The 27038-nt window shown below is 40.2% G+C and overlaps 1 protein-coding gene across 1 annotated transcript in view; it reads left to right on the top strand.

Moving 5' to 3' along the window:
* Positions 1-268: 268 nt before the first annotated feature.
* The window catches only part of syndig1l (synapse differentiation inducing 1-like), a 70462-nt gene continuing 43692 nt past the window's right edge, over positions 269-27038 (top strand). Inside the window, exons 1-2 of the mRNA XM_051960695.1 lie at positions 269-823; positions 11682-12332. Of these exons, the coding sequence (XP_051816655.1) occupies positions 11814-12332 (519 nt within the window). The 5' untranslated portion in view covers positions 269-823; positions 11682-11813. The remainder of the gene's footprint in view (positions 824-11681; positions 12333-27038) is intronic.

Here is a 27038-nt window from a genome sequence, read left to right as displayed (position 1 = left end):
AAATGTATGCAAGATATATTCATGGACTTCAAAAGTCCCTCAATTATATATTGACCTTACTAATAATCCGTATCATTATCACCCCTAAAAGAAATATAAATAAACAAATCGGTCTACCCAAAGTAATATAAAACGGAGGAGTGCAACAAATTGACTTTCAGTAGGGGTAAATAAGTAAAATAATGCATTCCTGTTGTACCCGTTACATATAATTCGTTACTTTTATGACTCCAGGTCTGAAATAATGGCTCCAGTGGGTTGAAACAATTGTCAGAAATCAGGGAGTGTCAGTGAACGATCGGTAATTGTCCACTTTTGGATTCAGATTCGGAGCTTTTGGAGTCCTGCTGCAGCCTCCTGATGATGATCTGCAGCAACAAACATCCGCTGGAAGAGTAGATTAACCTCGTTCACACGTTTCCAGTCCTCAGTGGAAGTAGGAGCGAGCAGCAGCAGCAGCAGCAGCAGCAGCAGGCTGGACGCAGCTCGCTCTCTGCGCGCAAAGCCGAGCGTTCTGGACTCCTCATCTCCACATCCGCGTCTCCAAAACCTTCCAGGACTCATCCCACACCCACAGGAGGTGCTTCAACTTTACTGAATTTAACTCTGTTATTGTGGGAGAGAGAGCTTCATATTCACGGGGAGGAGGAGATTGACGAGACTTGTTCGCCCGGGAGTGATTAGCGATTTGTGCAAATGAGAAAGTCTGAGAAATGTCTTTTTCCGTGGACGACACCGTCAGCATCCCAGCCATAATGCCTAGGCGAAAACAAGCGAGTGTTTGCTGCCTCCAAACAATATCTGGACTGACAAGAACTCAAAGGTAAGAGAAGAGAATTCATCCATCAACCTCAAAACATCATGTCTTCTCGATTTTATTTCTTTTTATGCTGGATTTTTAATAACATTTTCTCTTTGTAAAATCAGTTAAACGTGATTTTAATGGTCTAATACGAGATGGCAAACGGTCTTTACGCGCGATGTTTTTTTTAATTATTACATGTACGCGCATATTCATATTTCAGAGCTAAACAGGAATAAGTGGTGGATGTGTCGCATTGCTATGTGTGTCTCCAGTGATGGAGGAGGTGGAGGATGTTGTTGATAAAGAACTCTGCTAACAGTTTTCACCTGCGTCTGTTGGAGCTTTAAAAAAAAAGAAAAGAAAAAGAAAAAAGAAAAGAAAAATCCAGTTTTCTTGTCTTTGTGTGACTGGAAAATGCCATCAAGTCACTCTGTAGAGCTGTATTCTGTTTTGAAATTACTCAGAAAATTGTGTTTTCTTGACCTTCTAAACAAAGAAAGCAACACAGAACAGCAAATGGGTGGTTCAGTGTGTGCATGCAGGATCATTCATTAATATTATCTTCATTTTTAAGAGTTGTTTAAGGTGATCTTGCTGCTAATTGTTTCATTAAGGTCTTATGAAGCGAGCAGCTTGTGCACTCTCATCATTTCAGAGGACCTTAACCCAACATTAGAGCAAGTTTTCACGTAAAAAATGTCACATTTTATGTAATAGGAACTTGCTTTTTGATCAGAAAATGGCCACAAATCTTAAAAATGCGAGTATGTTGACAGATTTATGCATTTAGTAACACAGTAATCCCCATCTTCTGCCTCTATCTGTCCATGGTTCCTGCAACAACTGGGACAAGTGATGGCAGCTCTAATCACTGCAACCCAAACAGATGAAACTCAGAAACCTCTGAGTTAAAAGCCTTATTTTCTATCCATCCATCCGTAGGCGGAGAAGCGAGCACTTTTATAAATGATCGCTGCAAACAAAACACAATCTACATTCTGGTGTGTTGCCATCTCCTGCTGGAGACTGTGATCAATACGCAATGAAGACAACTTATCCAGAGCCTGCCTCCCACTAACAACAAACCATTCCAGCAACAGCGTGCACGGCTGCCATTGACGACACCCTGCCATTGAATTATTCAAACACATGTGAGGGAGATGGATGGCGGATTTACACATCAAGGAACACTTTAAATCGTGTGACGGAGGTGTGCAAACCAGGAGAAAACAAAGTGATAACATCGTGGCTGTGCATGAGAGGAGACAAGAGTCTTAGTTCCCTCTGTGGAAGGTGACTTTACTGAGGGTTTAATGTTTTACCAGCAGATAGATACGTAGACAGAGCGGACAGACTATCAGCCGGCACAGGGGTAGGCTTGAGATTAATTTCAAGTGGATTATAACATTTTACACAGTGTCCTTTGATGATAATAGTTCATAAAGGGATCAGTCAACACGCCGTTAAGCCCATTACTCACTTCATCGTTTTGCCGTTGCTTAATCTGTCAGCGGACTTTCATGTGCTTGAGGACAGGAGCAAGGTTCGCTGACAAATGTGGCCCTCGGATGTGTTTGCATTTTCACAACGAGCTCTCATGCATTACCCCGCGATTCATGATCATCAATAACTACCTGCCGTTGCCTTATTATGCATATTATATGCCAGCCGCTGCCTCTGAGATCAAATTAGAGGAAGATGAAGTTGTTGTCGTCGAGTGCAGCAGCGAGCGGATCTCCACATGCGGAGAAGCTGCGAGGGAGACAGCCGGGATGAAATGGGTCTGTAAACATGGCCGACAGATAAGACACATTGGTATTCAGCTGCCGCCCGCCACGCCGGCCTCGGAGCCCCGGCTGATAATACTCGCTCTCGGCTTCAGGGTCAGAGGTGCGAGGTTGACTGGCATCGGGCTGACACAGGGAAATAGAGTGTGCTGACTGGAGTCTAATGGGGTTGAATCGCACAGATGTATCTGGCATGTTAGCAGTGCCACGGTCTTTTTCTCACCCTCGCGCACCTGCACGCTTACAGGTTGTCCGCTAGTCTATTGGCCCCTTTGTCATACACCTCTGGGCTCCCTGCTGCAGCACAAAGGCCCGCATCGCTTTGTGGCATCTCTGTCATGCTGAATTGTTTTCCTCGCCTCATTCGCTTTCAGCCGCTCCCTCCCAGCTCCTTACACCGGCCTCGCCGTCTGCCAACACGCTCGAACGCACTCAACCAGAGAATCACATATAAGTGTGATCTCTGTCTCCCCCCCCACACACACCCTCTACTCTCCTCTCTCTTTTGTTACTCCCTCTCTCTTTCCCAAACACATCCGCCCACTCGTATATTTACTCACATGCTTCAAAAACGCCCACAAACAAATGTGCACACACTAAACCGTTGTAATTTCTGTGACACTCATCTCCGCTCATTCGGAGGTGTCCTACATTGCTCAGCTTTGCTCCGAAATAGCTTATTCACACTTTAATTCCCGTTTGCCGAAAAAAAGCCCCCCCAACACGGTGGCAACGTATTTGGAAGCATGACAACACCGGAAAGATTTCTCAGAGCGTTCCCTAAGTAATGACACGAAAACTAATCCGCTGTCAGCTTGTGCAGAGTTGGACTTTTACAGCAGCAAAAGCAAGCAATTGGTTTTTTCAGAACAGTTATTCAGGCAGCGACAGCCATTGTATCCACTTCCTCAGACCATGTCAGAGTTTATGAGCATTTATCCGTCTGCATTACCTGAAGCGCTGATCTGTTTGGAGAACGTTAATGAAGAGAAAACAAAATGTTAATTTGTTGCTGAGGCTCCGACATCTGCCACTGTTGAGAAACTCTTAAATATTTAGGTCTTTTTGGAGCAAAATCACAGAAAGAGATTGGTTTGATTATATATCAAATCAAACCAAACCCACTCTAGTTGTCGAGCATCAAATACTGTTGCGCAAAAGATGGACATGAATGCTGGTGCTACCCATGCTGATATACAATACAACGTAAAGGAACTTTGAGTAATTTTTTTTCTCATGTCATATTTTTTTAATCACTGTTGGCTCATTTTTCTCTGTAATATAAAGTCCTGCACCTCTATGGAAACAGCACAACCATGGCTGGATGTACCAGGAACTCAAAAATGTTCTTACGCTGTAAATCATTTTTTTTTAAAAAGGCGAAAATAAGATTGAAGAAAATGGAAGCAGCATGTACATTTTTTCCATGTGCCTACAGGTGTTACTGGAAAAAAGAAGAGGCTCCACGTGCTCTAAATATTCTACTACTTACACCTTTAACAGCCTCTGCAAACTTTTTCTGTCTACTCTGCACATCAGCTCTGCAAAGACGTTTCACCATGCTGAATGTATTTTTCAACAGCTGGCTCCTCTGTATACCTTTTTTGAGCCATGCTTCATTTATTTTATTGATCCAGTGCGTTTGATTTTCCGCTCAAGCTCTCTTGTCGTTTCCTCTCTGCCCTGTGGAAACACTGCCTGCATCTCAACTGAAAAATCTCTGAATTTTTCACTGTTGGTCACGGCTGAGTCGGTAATGAATTCTCAGTTGAGCAGAGCAGCGCAGAATTTCTAGTTGTTGTTTTTTTTACTAAATCTGGTGCAAATTGGTTATTTGTGGTGAATTTTTGAGTGGCGACCCATGTAAGTATGTGCTTTCATGAAATGTAACAGTTTTAAGCTTATCTTTGGCTGTTTTTTTCCTGTCACTCGTGATATGATGAAGGATGGTTGGAATGTTAAAAAAAATGGACAATTCTGTTTTTACAGTGTCTGGTGCAGATTTATGGTGTATTTTTGCAGCTCTACAGATAGTTTTCACTTAAAACATGTATGCCAGTGGTTTGTGGGGTTCAAAACTTTAGAAGAACCTTGACAGAATATTGGAACAGTGGCAGCAGCTGTAGTTATGAAACTTTTACTGAGGGGGCTGAGGTTACAATACAGGCTTGTTTCACATAGTTTCATTTTATTATGTGTCTTAAAGGCATTAGAGGAGATTTAATTTCCTACGACTTTGAACGTAGCATGCGCATGCGCACATACAACCTCTCCCTCACCCCCCTCTAACCTCCCCCCTCTTAACATTTACGAAGAAACGCCCCCCTCCAGAAACTTGCATAGCACTCGTGAAGCTTTCTTTTACGGCTGGGTCCCCCTGGATCTTTATCTGCCATCATGTAAAAAAAGATGAGCAAAACAAGTCGCCAGCTAACTACGAAGCTATACCAAAGCAACACATACACAAAACACGTAAGTCCAAGGCGTACGTAATCTACGGAACTAGGCCTGAGCCGGAAGATTTTTGATTGACAGGAAAGGGAGCAAACCAAATGCCTCGGTCCGAGCGCGTTGATTGGCTGATGTTTTTCAGGTCCTGCCATGTCCACAGTTATTTTTTTAAATTTTTTAGAAACCATACATACAAGTCCACTAAAGGTCAGTATATTCATTTTATGTGAATCAGACAAATTAAACAAAAAAAAAAAAACACCCTCCATAATGTCTTTAAGTCTTGGATTTAATTGTTGTTAGGTTAGGTCCAGGCATCAAAGATGTTGTTTGTGCTAAAATACACCTTTTCACAACATTAGGCACATTTACAAGGAAAACCTCTTGTTTCCTGAAAAGAGGCAACAGTGACGACACCAGCAGAGAACGTTTGGCTCACGGCTCCTTTTCCTGACATTCCTGGATTTTTATAGCTCTGTCAGACTACCCTGCATGCTAAATAATAACTCCAAAGGGGACTCTTCAATTCTGACACCAAAGGAGCCGTGATGAAGCTGCGGTAAGTTGGGAGTGAGACTCTAAACTTTGGTGTAGAAACCAGCAGAAGCCGCTCGTCTTTGCAGATCTGATGTTGGTCTCACATGGTTATGGCGATCACAGCTGTGCTCGAGTATTAATGCAGCGGTGATTTATTGATTTCCACATGCTATTTGTAGCCCATTTCAGTGAAGTGCCTGTCCTGTGATTTTCTTTGACATTTTAGAAAGTGCCATGCGGTATGTTGCGTAAGAGTTGTATTTGACACTGTAGGAGCCAATTAATAGAAAGCTGTTTGAATACTGAAAAATAAATTAAGCTGATGCCCACAAAACCAGCTCGGAATGGTCATCCGCACCACCAGGGAGGCAGCTGCGAATTTTATGCAACAAATGATCGCATTTGTAGTTAGAGGTGTGATATTTTCTGATACTATCAAAGCAGATGCCACCACTGGGCTTCAACCCGGGTCAGAGGGCATAAAGATCCTGAAACAGCAGCATCCAAAGCAGAAAGCAGCCTCAGCACCTGCTCGTCTCCCAAACAAGATCCTCACACTCGAACTGCATGACTGTGCAAACCCCCGGAGCTATACGTGGAGCAAAAGGAGCACTGTGTGCAACAACAATGTCAGCATATTCAAAAGAAAGAGGTCCAACAGGGAGGAACTATGAAGACTTTGTTGACTGTCCAGTTCTTTCAGAGCTCCAGGAAGTCTGGGAGCTCAGTGCTTGTATTTTATTCATAGGGCAGAAAACATGAAAAGTATAACAAACAAAAACCCTACTGCAGGGGAAAATGAGGAAGCGAAAGGGAGGAAAGTGCAACACAAAAAGTTAGTAAGGGAAGGGAGTCAGGGAATCTAAAAAAGGAAGTGATGATTGTACTGTAAAATAAAGACTGAAACAAGGGAGCCTTTGTAGAACAGAGCCTTGGTGAATAATTTAATAAAGAGAAGAAATGACAACAAAAAGAGCGATTAGGTGATTGTCAATTAGTGTCCTGAGGGCTTTAGTGTGATCAAAAATCTGTGAAGCACCAGTGAACATTTTCAATGGTTACACCTGGCATGAAGCAGATTTGTCTCCGTGTCTCTGGGTGAACAAGGTAGATAAAATCATTGTTTCATCTGAGGTAAATCTGACATTAGAACATCTTATTTCACAGTTTTCAAAATCATTTTTGGTCACTGGGCTGTCTGTGCTGATGTAACCGTGTGGAGACTAGAGGCTTCTCTGTAAACAGCCAACAAGTCGCAATCCATTCAAGGGATTTAGGGAACGTTAGTAAACCATTGCTTCTCATGATGCATGTGAGGCATTTAGGGGACATCTGTAAATTGTACCTGTGTAAAGCAACCTGGGTTACACTGTCTTCCTCTAAACTACGAGTGTCTGCATGCGCATTGGCCATTCCACACCACTAACCTGAGATATGATAGAAACAGCCAATGTAATGCTTCCTTTTACTGTACAGAATTTGGCTAAAGCATAGCTGGAAACAGAGCTTTTGCTGCAGGACTACTGAAAGCAAACAGTTGAATCAACTTGGACAATAGAGCAGAAATCCTCAATGAAGCATTTCCCCAGCAGGCAGCGGTAAACCAAAGCAGCGAGAAGTCAGATATGACAATAATTCGACATTTTGCTGACTTTTAAGTCCAGATTATTCTTATGACAAAGAGAAAAACATTAATCTGCATGTTTTTTCCAAGGAACGCGGCGGAGTTATGTGACAATCGGCATGCGTTTGTCTATCTGTTTATCTGTCTGTTCACAACATTACTCAAATGGACTAACGGATTTGGATGAAATTTTTAGGGAAGATCAGAAATGACACATGGACAGGGCAGTCATGTGGCCTATAGTCTGGATCCATGGATTTGTAAGATTTCTGTATCATTGCGAGATAGCGGCATTGCGTCACTGTAACTATGACAACAAGTGAACATCACGTGATTGCAATCCTACTACAGATCGACTGCTGTGGACTTATCGGGACTTGTCTGTCGTAAATCATATGACTAAGCAGCCTCGGTGGCGTACTGCGCTCTCTGGTGCTTTTCTTGTTTACTATATGTGTTAAAGGATTACTGACAAATAAGGCAATGTTTAGAATTTCTTGACTTCCTGTCAGTGAAGCAGTGAACATTTTTGGTACATTTGGTGTCTAAAGGAAAACTTGGATGCACCAGTGCAACTAGTGTTAGTCTGGAGCTCTGGTCCCCTCAGGACACGGATTAAGTCCACCTGCTTTGTACTCCATGTCTGGTCCAGTGTGAGCATCGACTCAAAGTTTGCCTACAGTTTGCAGCTGAATAAATTGTTAGAAATTAGGAAGAAAAATTCTGAATATTTTCATTTCTTCTCCTGAGCAACTATTGTAAAGTCATGTACCATGTCCGGGATGATTATATCAAAGCATAGCACTGAATATATCAGCCTAAAGTAAAGAGAAAAAAAATTCGATATAGATCAGCTGAGGTTTCTGACTACAATTAATCAACATACAAACAAAATGTAGGGATTGTCTATGAGGTGATTAGTGTCCAAGTGATTAACCTGTGAACCAACAATCTATTATCCTTATCCCATCACCACAATGCCATTTTACATTATGTGTAATCTCGTTGTCTTCAGCTGAAAATACATTACCTTCAAGCATCCAGAGATACAGCAGTACGCCAGCGGTACACGATTGAGGTCACAACCCCGAGAAATAATCTGCTTTTGGCATTTCTATTTTAAACGCAGATTAATCAGACAAAGGTAAAGGGTGACAGCTGAAGAGCAGAAAACTCGGGCTTATTTCTGCGGGGAGGAAATAGCTTAAAGGGAAAGAAGCCTAGAATTGGGTTTGGATGCTTTTGAAGGTAAAGGATTTGTGTCACTTTACAGCTGATCGAGGCCTATAAATCAATATTTGGTCTATGACACACCTTGACCTCTCTGGTAGCACAGAGCAAATACTATCATTCCACTGTAATATGGAGCTTTATAATGCTAGTAATAAGAATCAGCTTACTTATGGGACATTTATGTAACCGTTTATGTTTATGTTTGGGAACGTGGTACAGCAGTACTGGAGATTAGCTGGAGGTGTCCGTTTTTGTTGTAGCAAGCAGTGCATTATGGGGATTTAGCTAACAAGGGGATACCATGAGCAAGTCTTTTGCAATTCTTAATGACTTCCAACTAGCACAATTTTATTGAATCAGGCTGGGTTAGGGCTGAATCTCCAGCATGTGAAATCATAAAGTAATCAATTATTAATTGAAAATGTAAAATTTATTTTTAAAAAATAGTAAATTTTCTGTCACCTGTTTGGCAGTGGATTGTTTGGGAAAAACATGCAATTGCAAATTTTGGTATTTTGATGTAATTTTTTAAAGTCAGGGTTCAGTTCAGTAGTTACTGTTATATATTTAAATGGAGCGTTGTCACATGAGAAAAAGTGTGACTATTACACAAAGAGAACAGAATGAAATTGCAAAATCATTGACAGTTTTAACTTCATCAGACATACTGGTTAGTTGGCATCCTTTTTGGGTCCAAATGTTCAGATCAGTCAGTTCTTTCTTTAGTTAGACACCATTTGCCAATTAAAAAGGATAACTTAGAAAAGCACTCAGAGAGCGCAGTACTCGACCAAGGCTGCTGAGTCACACCATTTCTGACAGCTGAAATTGTTAAATTTATGGATCCAGACTATAAGCCGCATCACTGCAAAAATCTAATCAGTTGGGCCTGACGTCATTTCTAACCTTCCCTAAAAATTTCATTCAAATTCACTGATTTTTGAGTAGTGTTGCTAACAGAGAGACAGACAAACCAACGCCGACCATCACATTACTCCACCGTGGTTCCACCTCCTTGATGGAGTAATGAGTATAGCTGTTCATTAAGTGGTTTAGTCCTGAGTAGAGCCAAAAAAGAAAGAGGATTTACTGTTTGAGAAAATCTAAAATATCACCTAAAACCTGATATCATGTTCTGACAAAGATATTTTTTTAAAAAAGCAAAAAGCAAAAAGCAAGGATAGAATATTAAAGTAACATTGGATTCAAGCTAAGATGAAAAAATAAATATGCAGCCGTCAGGTTTTGAAGGTTCAGTGAAGTGAGGCATTTTGTATTTATATCAAGTTTTAGGATGCTTTTGGCAATTCTTCTTTAATGTTTTATTGCCGCTTTTTTTGTTAAGCACCTTGTAACTCCAGTTTTGAAAGATGAAATGCAAATAAAGTTATGTACTATTATGTTTATTAACAAATGATCTGTCACCATCACTGACTATATAAAGATGTCACATCACCCATAGGTTTCAGCAGTGTGGCAGCTCCAGCCATCACTATCTTGTTAGTACCCGACTCCTTTTTATCATTTATTTATGTTACCTTCCATTGCATGATCAGTTTCTGCATATTTTTGTTGCTAGGATAACTACTTCATGTTAGTGGAGTGACTTTCTACAAGCTCAGCATGTTTGTGTGAAGGTTACATAAACTTCCAAGAAAAGAGGTCAGAGAAAAACGCTTGAGGTCCACTATGGGAGATATGTTTCCATCCCTAGAATGCTTTTTTTTTTTTGTCTCTGGAAGGTTGGACTCAGTATTTCTTATATGATATGGAAAACTGACCACAGGATTTAACTAACAAAAATGAATATATTGTCATAGCTGTTACACATATTGTTCTGTTTTGAACAACAGCCGAGTCTTTTGTCTCAAAATTCAACAATTAAAGCAATTTTTCATTACACAACATGAAAAGAAGCAAAGAGGTGAAGTGTGCATACCTTTAAGAATAAATAAAATTGATACAGATGAGTTATGTTGAAGTTCAGCCCTTGTACAGTTGTTAAAAATAGGCAAATAGCTACAGAGCCCAAAACATTTTTTGTACTAGGCTGTAAACACATTTATTCTTGCTGTAAAGTTGGACATTTTTAATATGGAGGTCCATGGAGTTGATCCGCTTTTGGAGAGAGTGGCCAGTCGCCAAAGTGTAGCTTTTGGTACTTTCATACTTTTCGTGTTAGCTTACAGTTTTTTTTCTTGAACCCACAAAAATATTATAGCAACATGTCAGCTTTTAATAAGCAGATATTGAGGCAGACTTGGTCGTCTAAGTTAACCCTTAGAGCCGACAGATGCACTCTGCGCATTCATTCTTCTCTGCTAAATTGCTCTGGAAGTATTTGTTTCTGCGAGATGCAGGACGAATCAAATTAAGCTGCGCGACTTGACCTTTCCCACAATGCTAGTCGCTTGTGATGAGGTGTAAAATAATTTGGAATTTACATGCATTTTAATCATCCAGCATCATCATCTGTACATCCATGACTGTTGTTTGAATTACTCACAAACTCATCATTGCATAGATATGTTAATATCTAGATATTTATGCACTGCAGTCATATCCATACAGTGATGTGTAGCGAGATTACCCTGAGACTGGGCAGCTACATTTTAACGGAGAAAGAAAGACTATTTTTCAAGTTCTACTTGCTGCTTTTATGCCCACCTTCAACCTATTCTGTAATATATTCCCACAATAAAGAACATTTACAACCTGTGTCAAAGTAATTTCAGTCTAAGTATCAGCTGTAGATTTATACAGGTGTGGAATTTTACATCCCTCTGAGCTTTATAGGTGCAGAAGACCTGAACTGATGCATATCAGACAGTGACACCTTGATGACACCTAATAAGACCCAAACAATGTGGCGATAACAATCAAATTAACACAGTAAGAAGACGAAAGATGGTGTGCTTAGATATTTTAAGTAGCTGGAGATGTTATGATGTACCGCTGTTCGTACTTTGGTGTGCGTTTGTGAATGGGAATGTTACTTTATGCGTCTGGAGCGCAGCAGCAAATGAAACTTAATTGAGTCGTCTGCAGGGTGCAGCTTCTGACAAGCGGCGTTCTGTATAAGTTGTTTGCTGCTGCCGGAACGACAGCTCAACTTTGATCTGATGAGAGCAAATGTTGGGTAAACTGTTACCTGCGGGTAGATGTCAAGGAAAATTTTCCCTCCAAGTTTTACACTGACGCTAAAACCTCTCCATCTCCCTGTTTGTGTTTGCTTCCTCTGCAGATCTCAGAGTGCTTAAATGCCATTCACGCCTTCTCCGAAGTAAACGCACCCACTGAGGTTTCAAACGTCACTCTTCCCTCTCTTCGCGATCCCTGAGAAGCTCTTTCCACTCAACTTTTGACCCCTGTTGTTATGGAGAATCTTAGTGAACTCCAGAACCCATTGCTGGACAAAAACAGTAAGCACATGGTCAATGGTTACGGGGGAGAATTCCCAAATAATCAGTACCAGGAAAACATTATTAACTACTTTGCTGGAGGAGGTGGTGGTGGGGGTGAAGGCGGAGGAATAGGAGGAGGGAAAGTGAGCAATGGCAACGTGGTGAGCGGAGGAGGCTACAACACCAACGGGAAGATGAAATCCCAGCAGTTTTTGGATGCCACCTCGCTGCATCTGGCGGTGGAGGCCTTCTACAGGCCCAACTTCATCCTGTACAAGGAGGACAGTGGCAGCATCAAGGCGAAGGAATACAAAAGCGAGTGCTGCGAGACCACTTTCACAGAGAAGAAGGCCAAGGAGGTGTCCAACACAGCCGGAGCTGAGACGCCCGGCACAGAGGATCCTCAGGCCAAGTTGCTGGAGGATGGAGAACACATTAAGATCCAAACTGTTTCCTACGAGGTGGAGGAGGAGGAGTATGTGGAGTACGAGGTAAGAAGGACAATACATGAAATAGCTACGTTGGCTCATAGCACAAAACAACCAGAATATTATCAATAATTCAATTTGTGTTGCACTTTTTAAAAGCAAAGTTACCAAGTGCTTTACAAGAAGATAAATGTCAAATCAAAAATCTACTTCAACAAATATATTACAGTGTAAACATGCACAAAAACAAGATAAAATAGTTACATCAAGTTAACATTGCCAGAGTGCATCCTAGTGAAAACAATTACGGATGACATTTCCAAAGTAACCTAAGTAGACTCAACATTGCAATTAAATGCATTATTTTACCATAAAGGTCGTAAATTGTGAGGTGTTTTGCTTTTTCGGAGCAATTCTTGTGGCAGCGTAACAGGAAAGAAAAAAAGAGCTTGAGGTTTAGTGTTTCAACAGGTTTTATTTAAACCCCAAACCATGTATTGAACCTACAACTAACCAAGTGGGTTTACAACGAAAACAAAACCACCGATTAGGACTTCATTAGAACATTATAAGGGCCATTATTCCCAAACATATTGGTCCATAGGGATCTTCTCTACCCTCTAGTTTGCCAGAAGGTTAATTTTTATTTATTCTGATCTGCGATAACCAGAAAGTAATCTCAATAACACCCCTCTAACACTAACCAGGTAAGCCTAATCCTAATCCTAACCGTCACCCTAACTTCACGTACCGTCAGAGTGTTCCAACCCAAACCATGACTCACCTAAATAGTTTTGGTGCTTAAACTTAACCCAAACATTGACTGAAAATGCTAGTAAACAAGGAGTGGAAATCAGCAAGTAAAAGCAAAAGTCAAAGCAACAGTGAGAAGTGAAAGACTAATGCTATAAAACTATCCAAGATGAGTCTCAAATTTAAGTCTTCAAGATTAAATTTCACCGATTTATGCCACCATCTGCGCCTTCGACCTCCAAATGTGGACTTCTGTTCAGTACAAGTCACGGTTCTCTAGACGTTTCAACTGACTACCTAATGAAGCTCATCGAGAGAATGCAGAGTGTGCAAAGCAGTAATCAAAGCAAAGGGTGGCTATTTTTAAGAATCGAATATATAAAACATGTTTTGATTTATTTCACACTTTTTGTTGACTACATAATTAAATATGTGTTCATTCAGGTTTGACACCTTCAGTGAGAACTTACAATGTAAATAAATCCAAATGTATATATGTCCCCTAAAATAAACACGAGTATCTCTCAATTTGATGGCTTTTATTGTGAAATTAAGATGATTTTACGATGTGGACCAACATAGCTATGATAATTTACTGTGAGAATGTGTTGAAGTGGAAGAAATTATGAACGCTTTTATTTGTTCAGAATGGACAGTAGTTTTATGATGTTCACTGATAGGTTTGACCCTGGTAACGTAGGAAAATGTGTGTCACCTTGAGTTTGTTGAATGGGTCTTCAACTGAAGGAGTTTACACCATCAAGGACACTATAACACATACAGATACAAGTCTGTAGATATATGAATTTGGTGAGTTAAGTAACTGAAGCTAACCCTCTGAACTCTAAGCTTTTTTTTTCAGGTCCTGTTACATTCCTACTCACTCTGGCTCATTTTTCTCTGCAATATAAAGTCCTTCAAATGCTGAAAGGGGATGTTGAAATCTGTTTGGAAACAGCACAGCTATAGCTACAAGAAGTTACAAGAGCTTCTTGTAGCTATAGTGCTACAAGAAATAGAATAGCTACAAGAAGAGAGAACTCAGAAATGTCTTCTGCACAGTATGACAATGATAATGCCATAAATAATATCAACAGACAAAATGAAAGTTCAATTTCTTTGATTATTTGTTTTTACAACAATTGGAGTAAGCCGTAAAACATATTTCTAAGTACCCACAGGGCAAAAATGGACGACCCATGCTATTGAAAGCTGATTGGACTTAGCCTAGCAACATTTTTATGTCTAGAAATTCTGCATTTTTCATACTCTGCACAATTACTCGAGAAAAATGTTTCAGCATGTAGAATATACCATAAAACAACTTGCACTTCTGTATACTGTTTTCTGAGCTATGCTGCATTTTTTGATGTATGAATGTTATAGTTTTCTCTCAGTCTTTCTTATCGTATGACAACGACCCAAAATTATTGTTGCATGACTGCTGGTCACAGCTGAGTCATTCATGGCTTTTCAGATGTACCAAGGAGCACGACATTATTTTGTTTTTAAAGGATCTGGTGCAAACTGTTTATCCATCTATTCATTATCTATAGACTGCTTAATCGTAATTAGGGTCACATGGAGGCTGGAGTCTATCCCAGCTGACTTAGGGTGAAGGCAGAGGACACCCTGGACAGGTCACCAGTCTATCACAGGGCTACACATAGACACAAACGATCACACTCACATTTACACCTACTTGATCCAGCTAAACTACAAAAACATTTTCTGAACATGGAGGTCCTTTGTCTTCTGCCTTATCAGTTAATATGTTTTCAATCAGCTAAATTTTTACAAATATGTTATTAAATATGGCATTAATCAGTTAGTGATTAATCATTGACATAACTATTAAGGTCTATTTTAAAGTTTAGCTTTCTGTGCTTACAGTCTCTGGTTTCGTTAAGTTGTGTTTTTTAGGGGATTCTTTTTTAACAAAGAAAAAGTCTTTGAAACCCACTGATGGATTTTTGGGTACCAAGGTTTTCAGCAGGTATTTGTTGTCGTTTTCCAGTGAAAAGTCCATGATAATCCAGCTAATACGAGCTTTCATAACTGTAGTGTATTTGTGCTCAATGAGAGCGAACACGCTCGTATTCCTGCGGCCCGTGTACACTTGTATCATCACACCGAAGGATTGGGTTCAGCTGCTGGATCACGCTGACATTTTACTGAGCGCAAATCCCATTTGATCCACTGACCTTGGCCTCAATAGTAAAATTCGTCGTTAGATAATAATAAATCACCCATGCCTGCCTCACACAGGGATATTAGGTGCTACAGTGCTGCGGTATTAGCCACAGTATTTTCACTCTCAACTGGCACAACCGATAGCACAAAGCTCTCCAAAGGATTTAGGGGATTGGACAGGCAGCGTAGGGTGCCGAGAGTCGACCAGTGTCCTGTAACACCTAATGGACTGGCTGCCACACACCAGAGTCCACCAGAATTAACCGGGATTGCTGTGATAAACATGTTGCTGCTGAAATGCAACGTGACTTGAGTACATATAGCCGGGGAGCCCACTCAGTGCATTGTGGCAAAAGGCAATAATCATTGGGGGAAAAAGACACAAATCTTAACTGATCAGATTGGCTCAGAGATTAAAAAACTATGATATACAGACAACAAACAGCAAATAACCTGCTAATTTTCTGGTGTTTCCTCCATTGTACTTGTAAACTTGCACACAAAAAGCAGAGCAGATGAGACAGAGACACAATCTCTCAAACCAGAAGCTACTTTTAGGCGTTCAAAGGTTAAGTGAACACATTACCATACTGTTCTTGTTTTTCCACTCACTTCCTGCTGAAAAATGAACAAGAACATAATAAAAAAAAAAATAGCATCATCAGCCCTACAGCCATGGTTTGAGATGTAAAGAGGGAAATACACAGTGGGACTCATTATGTAGCCGTGCAGCAGGAGACCATTGACACCACAAAGTCTGAACCACCCTGCCCGCAGCCTGACACACTGCAGAGACCTCAGAGTAGAAAGCCCCGCCGCTGACATGCTCAGACTGGTTAAAGTTCAGTATTTAACACGCTGCTGTGAAGGAGGATTTCAGTATGTAACCAGAGTCTGAACTGGAAACACAGAACGGCCCCACAACCATTTATGCTGTTCATTACCATTAACTCATCTTGTATTATTTGCATATCTATCTTAAAGACTTATACCAGCAAAAATAGTTTTACCTTGCATTGTTAACATGTCAAAATTGGGATTTTCAGATGCTAGAAATCACACAATTTGGGTATTTCCACTTTAATATTGCAGATGACGGTGTCCAGAATGTAGATTCACACTTCCCATGTTTCAGTCGTAACAACCCCAAGAAATCAAACCTGTCAGCTTGAAGAGTGTGACTTTCTGTATCATTATTCTTCCAACATGTACACACGTGGACAAAATTGTTGGTACCCCTCAGTTAAAGAAGGAAAAACCCACAATTCTCACTGAAATCACTTGAAACTCACAAAAGTAACAATAAATAAAAATTTATTGAAAATTAAATAATCAAAAACAGCCATTACTTTTGAATTGTTGATTAACATAATTATTTAAAAAAAACAAACTAATGAAACAGGCCTGGACAAAAATGATGGTACCTCTATAAAAGATTGAAAACTATTTGACCAGAGTGACATGATTAACTCAGGTGTGTCATTTAATTGACATCACAGGTGTTTCCAAACTCATAATCAGTCAGTCTGCCTATTTAAAGGGAGACAAGTAGTCACCCTGCTGTTTGGTGAAAAGGTGTGTACCACACTGAACATGGACAACAGAAAGCGAAGGAGAGAATTGTCCCAGGACATCTGAAAAAAAATTATAGACAAACATCTTAAAGGTAAAGGCTATAAGACCATCTCTAAACAGCTTGAAGTTCCTGTGACAACAGTGGCTCATATTATTCAGAAGTTCAAGACCCACGGGACAGTAGCCAACCTCCCTGGACGTGGCCGCAAGAGGAAAATTGATGACAAATTGAAGAGACGGATCGTTCGAATTGTATCCAAAGAGCCCAGAGCAACCTCCAAAGAAATTAAAGGTGAACTCCAAGGCCAAGGTACATCAGTGTCAGATCGCACCATTCGTGGTTGTTTGAGCCAAAGTGGACTTCATGGGAGACGACCAAGGAGGACACCACTGCTGAAAAAAACTCATAAAAAAGCCAGACTGGAATTTGCAAAAATGCATGTTGACAAGCCACAAAGCTTCTGGGAGAATGTCCTTTGGACAGATGAGACCAAACTGGAGCTTTTTGGTAAGGCACATCAACTCTATGTTCATAGACTCAAAAACCAAGCATACGAAGAAAAGAACACTGTCCCTACGGTGAAACATGGAGGAGGCTCAGTAATGTTTTGGGGCTGCTTTGCTGCATCTGGCACAGGGTGTCTTGAAAGTGTGCAAGGTACGATGAAATCTGAAGACTATCAAGGCATTCTGGAGAGAAATGTGCTGCCTAGTGTCAGAAAGCTTGGTCTCAGTCGCAGGTCATGGGTCTTCCAACAGGACAACGATCCAAAACACACAGCCAAAAACACCCAAGAATGGCTGAGAGAAAAGCGTTGGACTATTCTAAAGTGGCCTTCTATGAGCCCAGATCTGAATCCCATTGAACATATGTGGAAGGAGCTGAAACATGCCATTTGGAGAAGACACCCATCAAACCTGAGACAACTGGAGCTGTTTGCTCATGAGGAGTGGGCCAAAATACCTGTTGACAGCTGCAGAACGCTCATTGACAAATACAGAAATCGTTTAATTGTCGTGATTGCCTCAAAAGGTTGTGCAACAAAATATTAAGTTATGGGTACCATCATTTTGTCCAGCCCTATTTCATTAGTTTGTTTTTTTAAATAATTATGTTAATCAACAATTCAAAAGTGATGGCTGATTTTGATTATTTAATTTACAATAAATTTTTATTTATTGTTACTTTTGTGAGTTTCAAGTGATTTCAGTGAGAATTGTGGGTTTTTCCTTCTTTAACTGAGGGGTACCAACAATTTTGTCCACGTGTGTATGGATTAATACCTTGGGAAAACACTAGACGATAGAGTCACCTTTGAGCAGATCACCGTCCAAAAGAGAAGCCACCAGAGACTCTCATCAGACATTTGTAAATTACTAGGACTTCATGTTGCCTCCATCCCCTTCTGTTGCTGTATGTAAGCATCATCCAGTCTGTCCTCCTGTACTGCTCCATCTGCTTCTATAACATGCTCACTTTTACAAACAAAACCAAACCACCACAGCCGCCAAAATAATTAGTCTTCCCACACTGAACCTCACAGAATTAAACAACAGGGCCATTACACAAATTGCAGTCATAATAGAACAGGACATAATGCACCCGCTGAACACAGACCTCATCCACCTCCACTCAGGACACAGATACAGAACACCGAGATGCAGATGAGCACGACTAGGCAAAAGCCCGATCCTATCTGTCATTAACAAAAGGCCAAGGTGATCTGGCCACAGTGAAAATGACACTTATATGTTGAACAGCGTTTTTGTGGAATGTGTTTTCGTACTGTCATGTCAGTGTAAACCAAGTGGAATGGTGCTGTGGAAAAGAATTAGGAAGGGAATTTTTTCATGGAATTTAAAATATAAAAATCTAAATATGCCACTTTGATACACAGAAATTAGTTATTGAATCAGCACACAGAGGAGAACTTAAAGGTAATGCTGCACTGTCATTTTGAGGGTAAAACATAATTTAGTGGATTTATTTGGCAGTAATATCAACTTGCTTAAAGTTAGCTTGTGTAGTTTTCTTGTAAACAATCAGAAGTTAAGTTTGTATTGTATTATATGTGTATTTGTACCTTTCCAAGGGCTCATTTTCTGCATTTTGGTTCTTTCTTTCCTTAAAACGTGCTTTATAGCTGCTTTTTTGTTAAAAGTCTGCTAACTTGCAAAGCCCGGAGTCATAGCACCATCGGAAGTTTTTCAACAATAAACACAAAACTGCATGAAACACCTGGTTTAAAGTTCATTTTTCCCCATTAGTTACCAATGTAACCATGTAACACGTGTAATATAGGTAACATGTTACCCCACTGTCTGTCATTTTTTCCCGCCACTAGAGCTGCTTCTACTTGGACTATGTCTTTCTGCTTATACCCATAGGGGTTATGAAGCAACATTACCTGGTTTTGGTTGGCCAGCTGACCAATCAGAGCAGCCTTTGCTTATTACAAGAGAGCCTTAAAGAGACAGGAGCTAAAATGCAGCATTTTAGATAGAAAAGTATCTATAGCAATCTACAGGATGAGAAAAATAATGTGTTTTTGGACGTTAAAACATGATCTCATGGACCTCAAAAATCTAATTATGAACCAGTAGAGGTGCATAATATGGGCTCTTTAAGTCTTAAATAATTTCCATAGGGCTTAGAGTGAGCAGCCTGATGACAGGAGTGCAGCAGCACCAGTGTTCCTTGTGATTCTCCACAGGAGGTGTTCAGGCACAGTATCGAGCGGCAGGCTTTGGGTTAAGGCTTAATGCTCAATTCCGATTTTTTTGTGAAATCCGATTTTTTTTGCGAGTTCGTTCACATTTCCAATTAAATGCGACTTGTATGTGATCTCCTGTGTGAACCTCACACGACCCAAAAGCGTCCTGCATGTGCAGAAGAGGACACAACAACGACACGCAGAGAGCGTGTTCCGTGTTTACGGAAGAAAACATGGACGCTAACAGTAGAGCGTGTCTGGCCATTTTAAAGTTGTTGTCCAGCCGGAGCCAGCATATTTATAACTTAATCGTTTTAAGGAGAAGGTCAAGAAAGAAGAGAGCCAGGATTTTGGCCCTGGCGTTTTGTGGGGCAGTGGCAGCAACGTCAGTCCAGAGAACTGTGTGGGTGCAGAGTCGCAGCCAGGTGTGGTGGGATAGTGATGTGAGAGGCTTCACAGATGCGGACTTCATTCAGAATTTTCGAATGACAAGGGCAACCTTTATGTACATATGTGAGCGCCTCTTTTTAACACTCTCATGGCAAGACACATGTCTTCGGCAGCCAGAAGACGCAGAATAGTGACATTTGTCATGTACCAATGACGTATAGGTCGGATAAATGTGACCTGGCCGTTCAGACTGAAGCTGCATGGCAAAAGATACGATGCCTATCGGAATTAGGACCACATATCTAAGTGGCCTGGGTCACATTTGAAAAAAATCGGATCTGTGCCGTTCAGACTGTCATGAAAAGATCAGATACAGGTCGCATAGGGGCAAAAAAAAAAAAAAAAAATCAGATTTGGGTCACTTGAGCCTGCAGTGTGAACGTAGCCTATGTCGTGTGTGTTTGGGAAACATTTAGAGCCTAATGCACAATCATTGTAGTTAAGCTCTTTAAAAGCAGCAAACAGACCTAAAAGATAACTATTTTACTATTTATTTTAATTTACTTCAGGACTTATTGGCACACATTTAACACAAGTAAAATGTAAATTTTGCACTTATCTTCTTTTTCAGAACCGCATGAGACAGGGTACCGAAACATGACGCTAAAACACATTTTCCCCTTTTTCTATTTAGAAAACTTATCTTCTGAGTATTTTATTTTGCGCCGTTTACATCCATGCTTAGCAGCTTGCAGTTGTGTTCTTCACTGCCTTTTTACGAGCACGTTCCTGCTTGTCTTTGTGTGTTACTGACATCAATTGTAGATCAGCAGAGCAGCGTGAAACTCGATTGTGACGCTTGTGAATCATACAGTCGAAACACAGATCCACTTCTGCTAGTAGGCAAAAACTGGCACAAAGTACCTTTAAAGAAACAATGTGCCGAAGCACACCAATCATTCTTAATTTTATTCGTCCAGCTTTTGATATGAAGGTTAGCAGGAGTTCTCTTTACATTTATACTGAAAATGCTGTTCAAACGGTTTCAGATAAGTCTGTAAATGCTGAAACGTGGATGTTGAAATTTGTATAAAATTAGGGAAAGATGGTTAAAACTAGCAGCTTATTGCCAAGGATAATATGCATATTCATTTGTGTGAGAATGGAGATGTTTTTGCATGACTTTGTATGAGATTTCACACAGTAAAACACAGGTAGTATCTATCTTAGTTCATACATTTTTCTACTGAGAAACTTGAAAAACACAGAAGCACAAGTGAACTAAAATAGAAACGTCTTTATGAGGGAGCTACAACAAAGAAGAAAGGTTCAGGTAGTGGAGGCATTGTGAGAGGAGGCTAGGATTGGCAGTGTGACAAAAAGTTGGAACATTATACCCTGTGATGAACACAATTTTCAGTATAATTACAGCTGTCCAGATCTTCGCAGCCGCACGGGAGTTCTGTACTGTCGCTGTTCTGCTCGGTGGAAGAACTTCAGAAAGCTCTCTTCATAAAGGACAACATGGCAGTTACATGACGGTGATACCTGATGCTTTTACTTTGATTATAGGTTCAGTATAACAGTGTTTGGTGCAGCATTATCAGGCACTGTCAGCCTGAGAGCAGTGATACCTGGAAGAGGTGTGTATGATGGGATGTTTCACTGTATTCAAGACTAGGGGCTTATTCAAGATCTTTAGTAGTACCAGGCATTCAAATGAACAAGAAATTGAAGAAAACAAGGGTGGTCTAATATTGTTTTTTCCATGACTGAATCAGCCCAGTTCATCACAATACTGTTTTTTTTATTCTTTAAAAAAAAAATAAAATCCCAGCCATGCATTTAATTAACTGGTGGGAAAATTACCCTAGAATAACTTTTCAGAGTGCAAGCAGTTTCTGAACGTTTATTGCTCCTCTTACATTTTTACTCCATGCGGATTCATTGTTCAAGTCTTTCCCCTCTGTGGAAACAGCACAGCCAGGGCTAGAAGAGAGGATAGTGTCTGTAACAAGCATTGTAATAAAGTGGTGATGCCAAAAATTGCAAAAATAAATACATAAATAATTTAATTAAATGTAATTAAATTTGAATATTCTTAGTTTTCGGCCCCCAAGAGTTTTTTTTTTTAAAAAGGAAACGTGCAATGTTTTTTCCAAGTGCCCACAAATGTTATGAGCAGCAGAACAATAGATGATAGAAGACTAACTGGCTCTACATGCTAAAGATATTTTACTTCTTCTGTTTTTTATTTGCTTCCACATTTGTCTCCTCTCCACTCTGTCTAAATACAGACTGCAGTTCAGTTGTGAAGTCCCTACATTTTTGTTACGCAACTCTTGATCGCAGCAGAATCACAAATGGCTTCTCATTTTTACAGGATCTGGTGTAAATTGGAGATGTTCTGGTGTCAGTCCAATCGAGGTCAGGGTTGATTGAGGCGATTTTTAACTGATCAGTAGCAATACAAACGTAAGGCCAGTCCTCAATTTGCATCCACTGTTAGGGTGGGTGTAGTACATTTGAATAGTGTTCTAAATTAATGCAGCATTTTCAATCAATAATTAATTAATTTACAAAACATAGTCAGCACTCTGGACATTTGTCCTGTGCTGATGATGTTGTTTTCAGCCACAGATGCATAATACAGAACACAAAGGCAGCTGTGACGTAAGCCACTAAGACAAACGGATGTGAACCAGTTCAAGCACAGAATCAATGCTGATTTCCATAATTGTCTTAACTATATGTGTTATTAAGTAAGATTAAAACATACTTATTGTCCCCTATGGGAAATTTGCCTTGGGCAATAGTGCTGATTTTACAGCTCTGTGCAACTATCGACAGCACGATAAAACAAAAGTACACACCTGGGCACAAAATGAGCTAAATACTGTATATGTACTGCTAAATTATTTACAGGAATCTGTGCTCGTGAGAATATTTATTATTTGTGTTCTATTTTGCTGCAGTGTTGGTTTTATGCAAATGTTTATGGCTTCTTGTGGTCTTTGTCCCACATAAGTAGGCTCTTCCAGCTAATCACATGTATAGTTGTAGAGGGTATATGTTGCTTTCAGTGATGGTCTTAGTGTCAGCGATGGAACCAGATGATTTATAGAACAGTAACGAATGATGATGGCACAGAAGCTGATATTTTGTTTATTTTTTTGCACATGGATGGACAGATGAATAGATAGATTGCTAGATAGAAGAAGTTGGAGCACCCAGAGAGAACCCTTTGCGAACTTGTTGTCTCATTAGCAACAAAGCTAATTATGTTACTGACAGTTTGCTCAACCGCCGTTTGCTGTGACCTGGTCAACAGGGACGTACAGTACTTCAGGGATTGAACTGCTTTTCATTCTTTTCGCTCCACATAGAGTTCTGGAAGTTGTTTTATCTGTCTATCTTGTCTGCTTCTCTTCATACGCAGCTTCTCCTCATATTGATTTAATAAAGAAATCAGTAATGGCTTTTGCCTGCCTCAGCCCAGTCGCGAGAAGAGAGTTTGTGTCTCTAAAAATCTTATTTTTCACCCGTCATCTTGCTCAGCTGAATCTGCTTCTTGTACGATGTCTAATCTATAATCATCATCATCATGCTGTGATGTGGAATGATATACTGCCATTACAAAATGCATATTACGCAGGTTCTCTGAAGGTTTTCATCAGCATGAGATGACAGAAAAATAGTGATCAGAAAGCTGATTACCGAGTCTGGATTTCTGTGAGTTCAGCAAAGCAAATACCTGACAAGCTCATCGAGCAGCAATTATGTCGATGCAGTTCTACCAATTCCATGATGTGATCTATACCTGCTCTTAGCACCATCAGAGCCATAGTATTATTGTCAACTGGGCAAGAATTGGACACTTTTGTAAGGGACAGAGTGTAACACCCTGCTCACCAGAGGCCAGATAGATGTATAGATTGTGCACATACAAGGACAGAAACATGCATATACTCTTTAAATCAGATCTATGAAGCCTGCCTGGCTCTGTTTTTTAATCATAGTGGAACTGGGTGCAGCTGCAGAAGCCTCTCATTAGTGCCCATTTCACCTCCTGTTACACCTGCCAGTGAGAAGAACCGAAAAGAAGAAATGTAGTTGAATTACTTTTGCTCACGTAGTTATAGTTATTTATCCAGCCCGCACCACTAATGTATCACATGCATCTGTAATCATCTTAGTCATCATTTTTTAAAAAGATTTCTGTTTGCCATTTTCGCCTTTATTAGAGAGTATGAGTGCTGGACAAAATAACAAGAAGACGCTCTGCACTGCCTGCAAATTATTGTCGGTTCGATACAGAACCTCGCTCGGCAGAACTGTGAGGCCGTGAGATGCAAGATGGGAATCCATTTCGGCTTTTCAAATTCAAAGCCAAGGATGATGCCCGTTCCTCTATTCAGCTATCCCATTGTGAAGACTATTCCTCTCCTCCAGTGTAAAATGAGATTTTGCAGTTGTTAGGAAATTGTATTGTCGGAAGTATTGCGCTATCCATCCCCCTTTTACCTGTTTTGCAGCACTCAGCCAGTATGGATGGCACACAGGATGTCTCAGGAACAGAGCCAGAATGTTTTAGATGCAGTATGCGTAACATGACCTGAAGGTTTTTATGGTTCGTATAAGGTCTTGCTTGAGAGGAGTTTGCTTGAAGCTATTGATGTCGTTTTCACTCCAATATAAAGTTCTGCTCCTCTACCGCAAAACCATAACCTTAGCTAGAAGTTTTAAAAGAAAGTCTTCTGTGCAGTATGACAGTTAAAATGCCATACATCATAGAAAAGAAAGAAAAAAGTTTAAGTTCTTTGATTATTTATTTTAAAAAAAAAAGGAGATAAATGGAATCAATATGTGCAACCAATTCATAAAAAATAAATGGTGACTCACATACTATGGATAATTGACTGCTTCAGTGTTTCATTTGTTTCCACAGTTGTCTCCGTTCTTGTTTTTGTTAAAGCGAACAGCATGTCACATGAGGAGTTCAAACACTAGCTGGAAAGGTGAAAAACCAAAAATTCTTTTTGTTTTGACAGTACTGGGTTGTTGTAATTACGATCTTTTTGGCAATTTCTTAAAGATAATATGTCTTTCAAATCCACTGGTAGATTTTGTGGTTTTGTGAACATACAGTTTGATGGTCACTGGCTTTGTATATGCATCATGGCACAAACTGCCTTGACTTGATCATTCAGACTGCATGCCAAGTCAGTCCCTTGATGGCTTTCAATAGGCTCATTAAGCAAACAGTCAATTTTGAGCAGCAGCAGCAGGTTCAGAAGGTTCACTCGATCACTGGCCCAACCAGGTGGACAGAGGAAGGAAACAGTTTGTGCTTTCTCACTATCAAAGTGGTTTTATCCATCGTGGTAGACATGATATTGAATGGATCAGTGAGAAAAGTTTAAAAAAAAAAAGAACAAACTGTGCTTAGGTTTCTTTTGGCATTAAAAGGGATTGGGGAATGGAATATAACAAGTCCCTGGAAAAAATGTACCAAAAGTTTTGCAGGAATAAGAAGTACAACAGAGTGGGTCAGATCCACCCTACAAGATAGAAGAATTGAGGAAAACTTTCAGGAGTTTTTGAAAAAGCAGTGGCAACGTCTGACTCCCTTTGGGATTAAGTCCATTCAGATCCTCACCAACAACAGCAACCAAAAAGATGACTTGTCTGGTGAATCGACACACTCAAAAATCAGCTGAGAAGCTTTACAGAATAGTTCTAAGAAGCTTTCAGTATGAGGAGAAACCAGGTTTGGATGTCTTGCAGAAACTGAAGCAAACTCTGAACAGGGAGAGTCTGAAGGTACAACCAGCCATTTTTTGGGTTCAAAAACACTTTCAAATCATTTTCAGATCTGTTGCTGCATGGACTAATATCATGGGAGGAATTGGGAATTGAAATTAGAGGCCTGTTTGAGTTCAAACTCTTCTCAGGCTTCTTTGATCAATCCACACTCATCAGTTGAGACTGAAAGAAGCTTCAGAGTCTCAGGAGACTCAGTCATACGAGAACAAACATGATTTTTGGCACCTTCCAAAAGGAGCAAGGCAGTGGACAATGAGTTGTTTGTATTCTTAGAGCGTGGATATAGTTCACATACATGCTTTTTATGCTTAGAAGTAACTATAAATTTACAGATCATTGTTTTGAAAAGGAAAAAGTAACTGCCTCAAAGTTTAGCTGACAAGCTTGAGTGAAGGCTCTATCATTTCTGTTGTAGGGCTGCAACGGAAGGCTATTTTTCTGCTGATCAAACAACTATTTTACAAATGAACCGACTTATCTAAGAGGTTAAAAGATATTAAAAAGTTCTCCCTACTAATGAACAGGCAACACTTCAGGTGGTTTTGCCTTTTCTGGCCTTGCATCTTCCAGAAGAGCAATTCTTACTTACCAGAAAGATGGTGTTTGGATGCCAACTGGTTCTTCCATGATCCTTTCCATGAGCGGTTGCTAGTTTCAGGGCTTCCACTTTTCACCTCTTGACCCTCAGCGCTGGTCCCAGATGTTCCTCTTACACAAGCGATCCTGCCAACAGTGCAAGTTTCTGTTAAATAAAACCAAAAATTAGGAAGTTTGTCTTGCTATAAAATTGAATTCAGCAGTTGCAGAAGGACTCAAACAGTCGAATGAGATGAAAGGAATGCGTAAAGAAAGAAGGAAGTTTTTTATACAGCAGTAAGTATCGAACGCAAGTCAAACTTTTTCCTTAGCTGGTAAACAAAATAGCATCCAACCTCCAAGGGTTTCTGTGCAAACCCTCTTTATTTTACAGTTTCTCTTACGGAGGTTTTTGCTGTGTGCAAAGCTCAGTGTTCATTAAAGCTTGTGTCCGGAGTTTCCGTTTGTTTTCAATTTATGTATCATTGTTTAACAAAGCTTAAATATGTTAGTCTAGTTCGATGCTATAATATAATATTAGTATGACGCGATATGAAAATTTATTCCTGAGCTCCGCCTTCCTCTCATAGACCCCCATGTTATTCCAAAAAGCGCCGGTTGCTGCCGACCAATCAAGTTCAAGCTTCAGCTTTGTCATGCTGTCAATCAACGGTTACGCGCACAGCAAGCAAGCCCATGCAGAGGTGGGCGAGCTATGCACTACGCAACCGCGCGCACATTT

Source organism: Acanthochromis polyacanthus, chromosome 16, assembly GCF_021347895.1.
Source record: "Acanthochromis polyacanthus isolate Apoly-LR-REF ecotype Palm Island chromosome 16, KAUST_Apoly_ChrSc, whole genome shotgun sequence".
Lineage (NCBI taxonomy): Eukaryota > Metazoa > Chordata > Actinopteri > Pomacentridae > Acanthochromis > Acanthochromis polyacanthus.
Note: the sequence above shows the minus strand (reverse complement) of the source record. Positions and strands in the feature narration are given on the sequence as shown.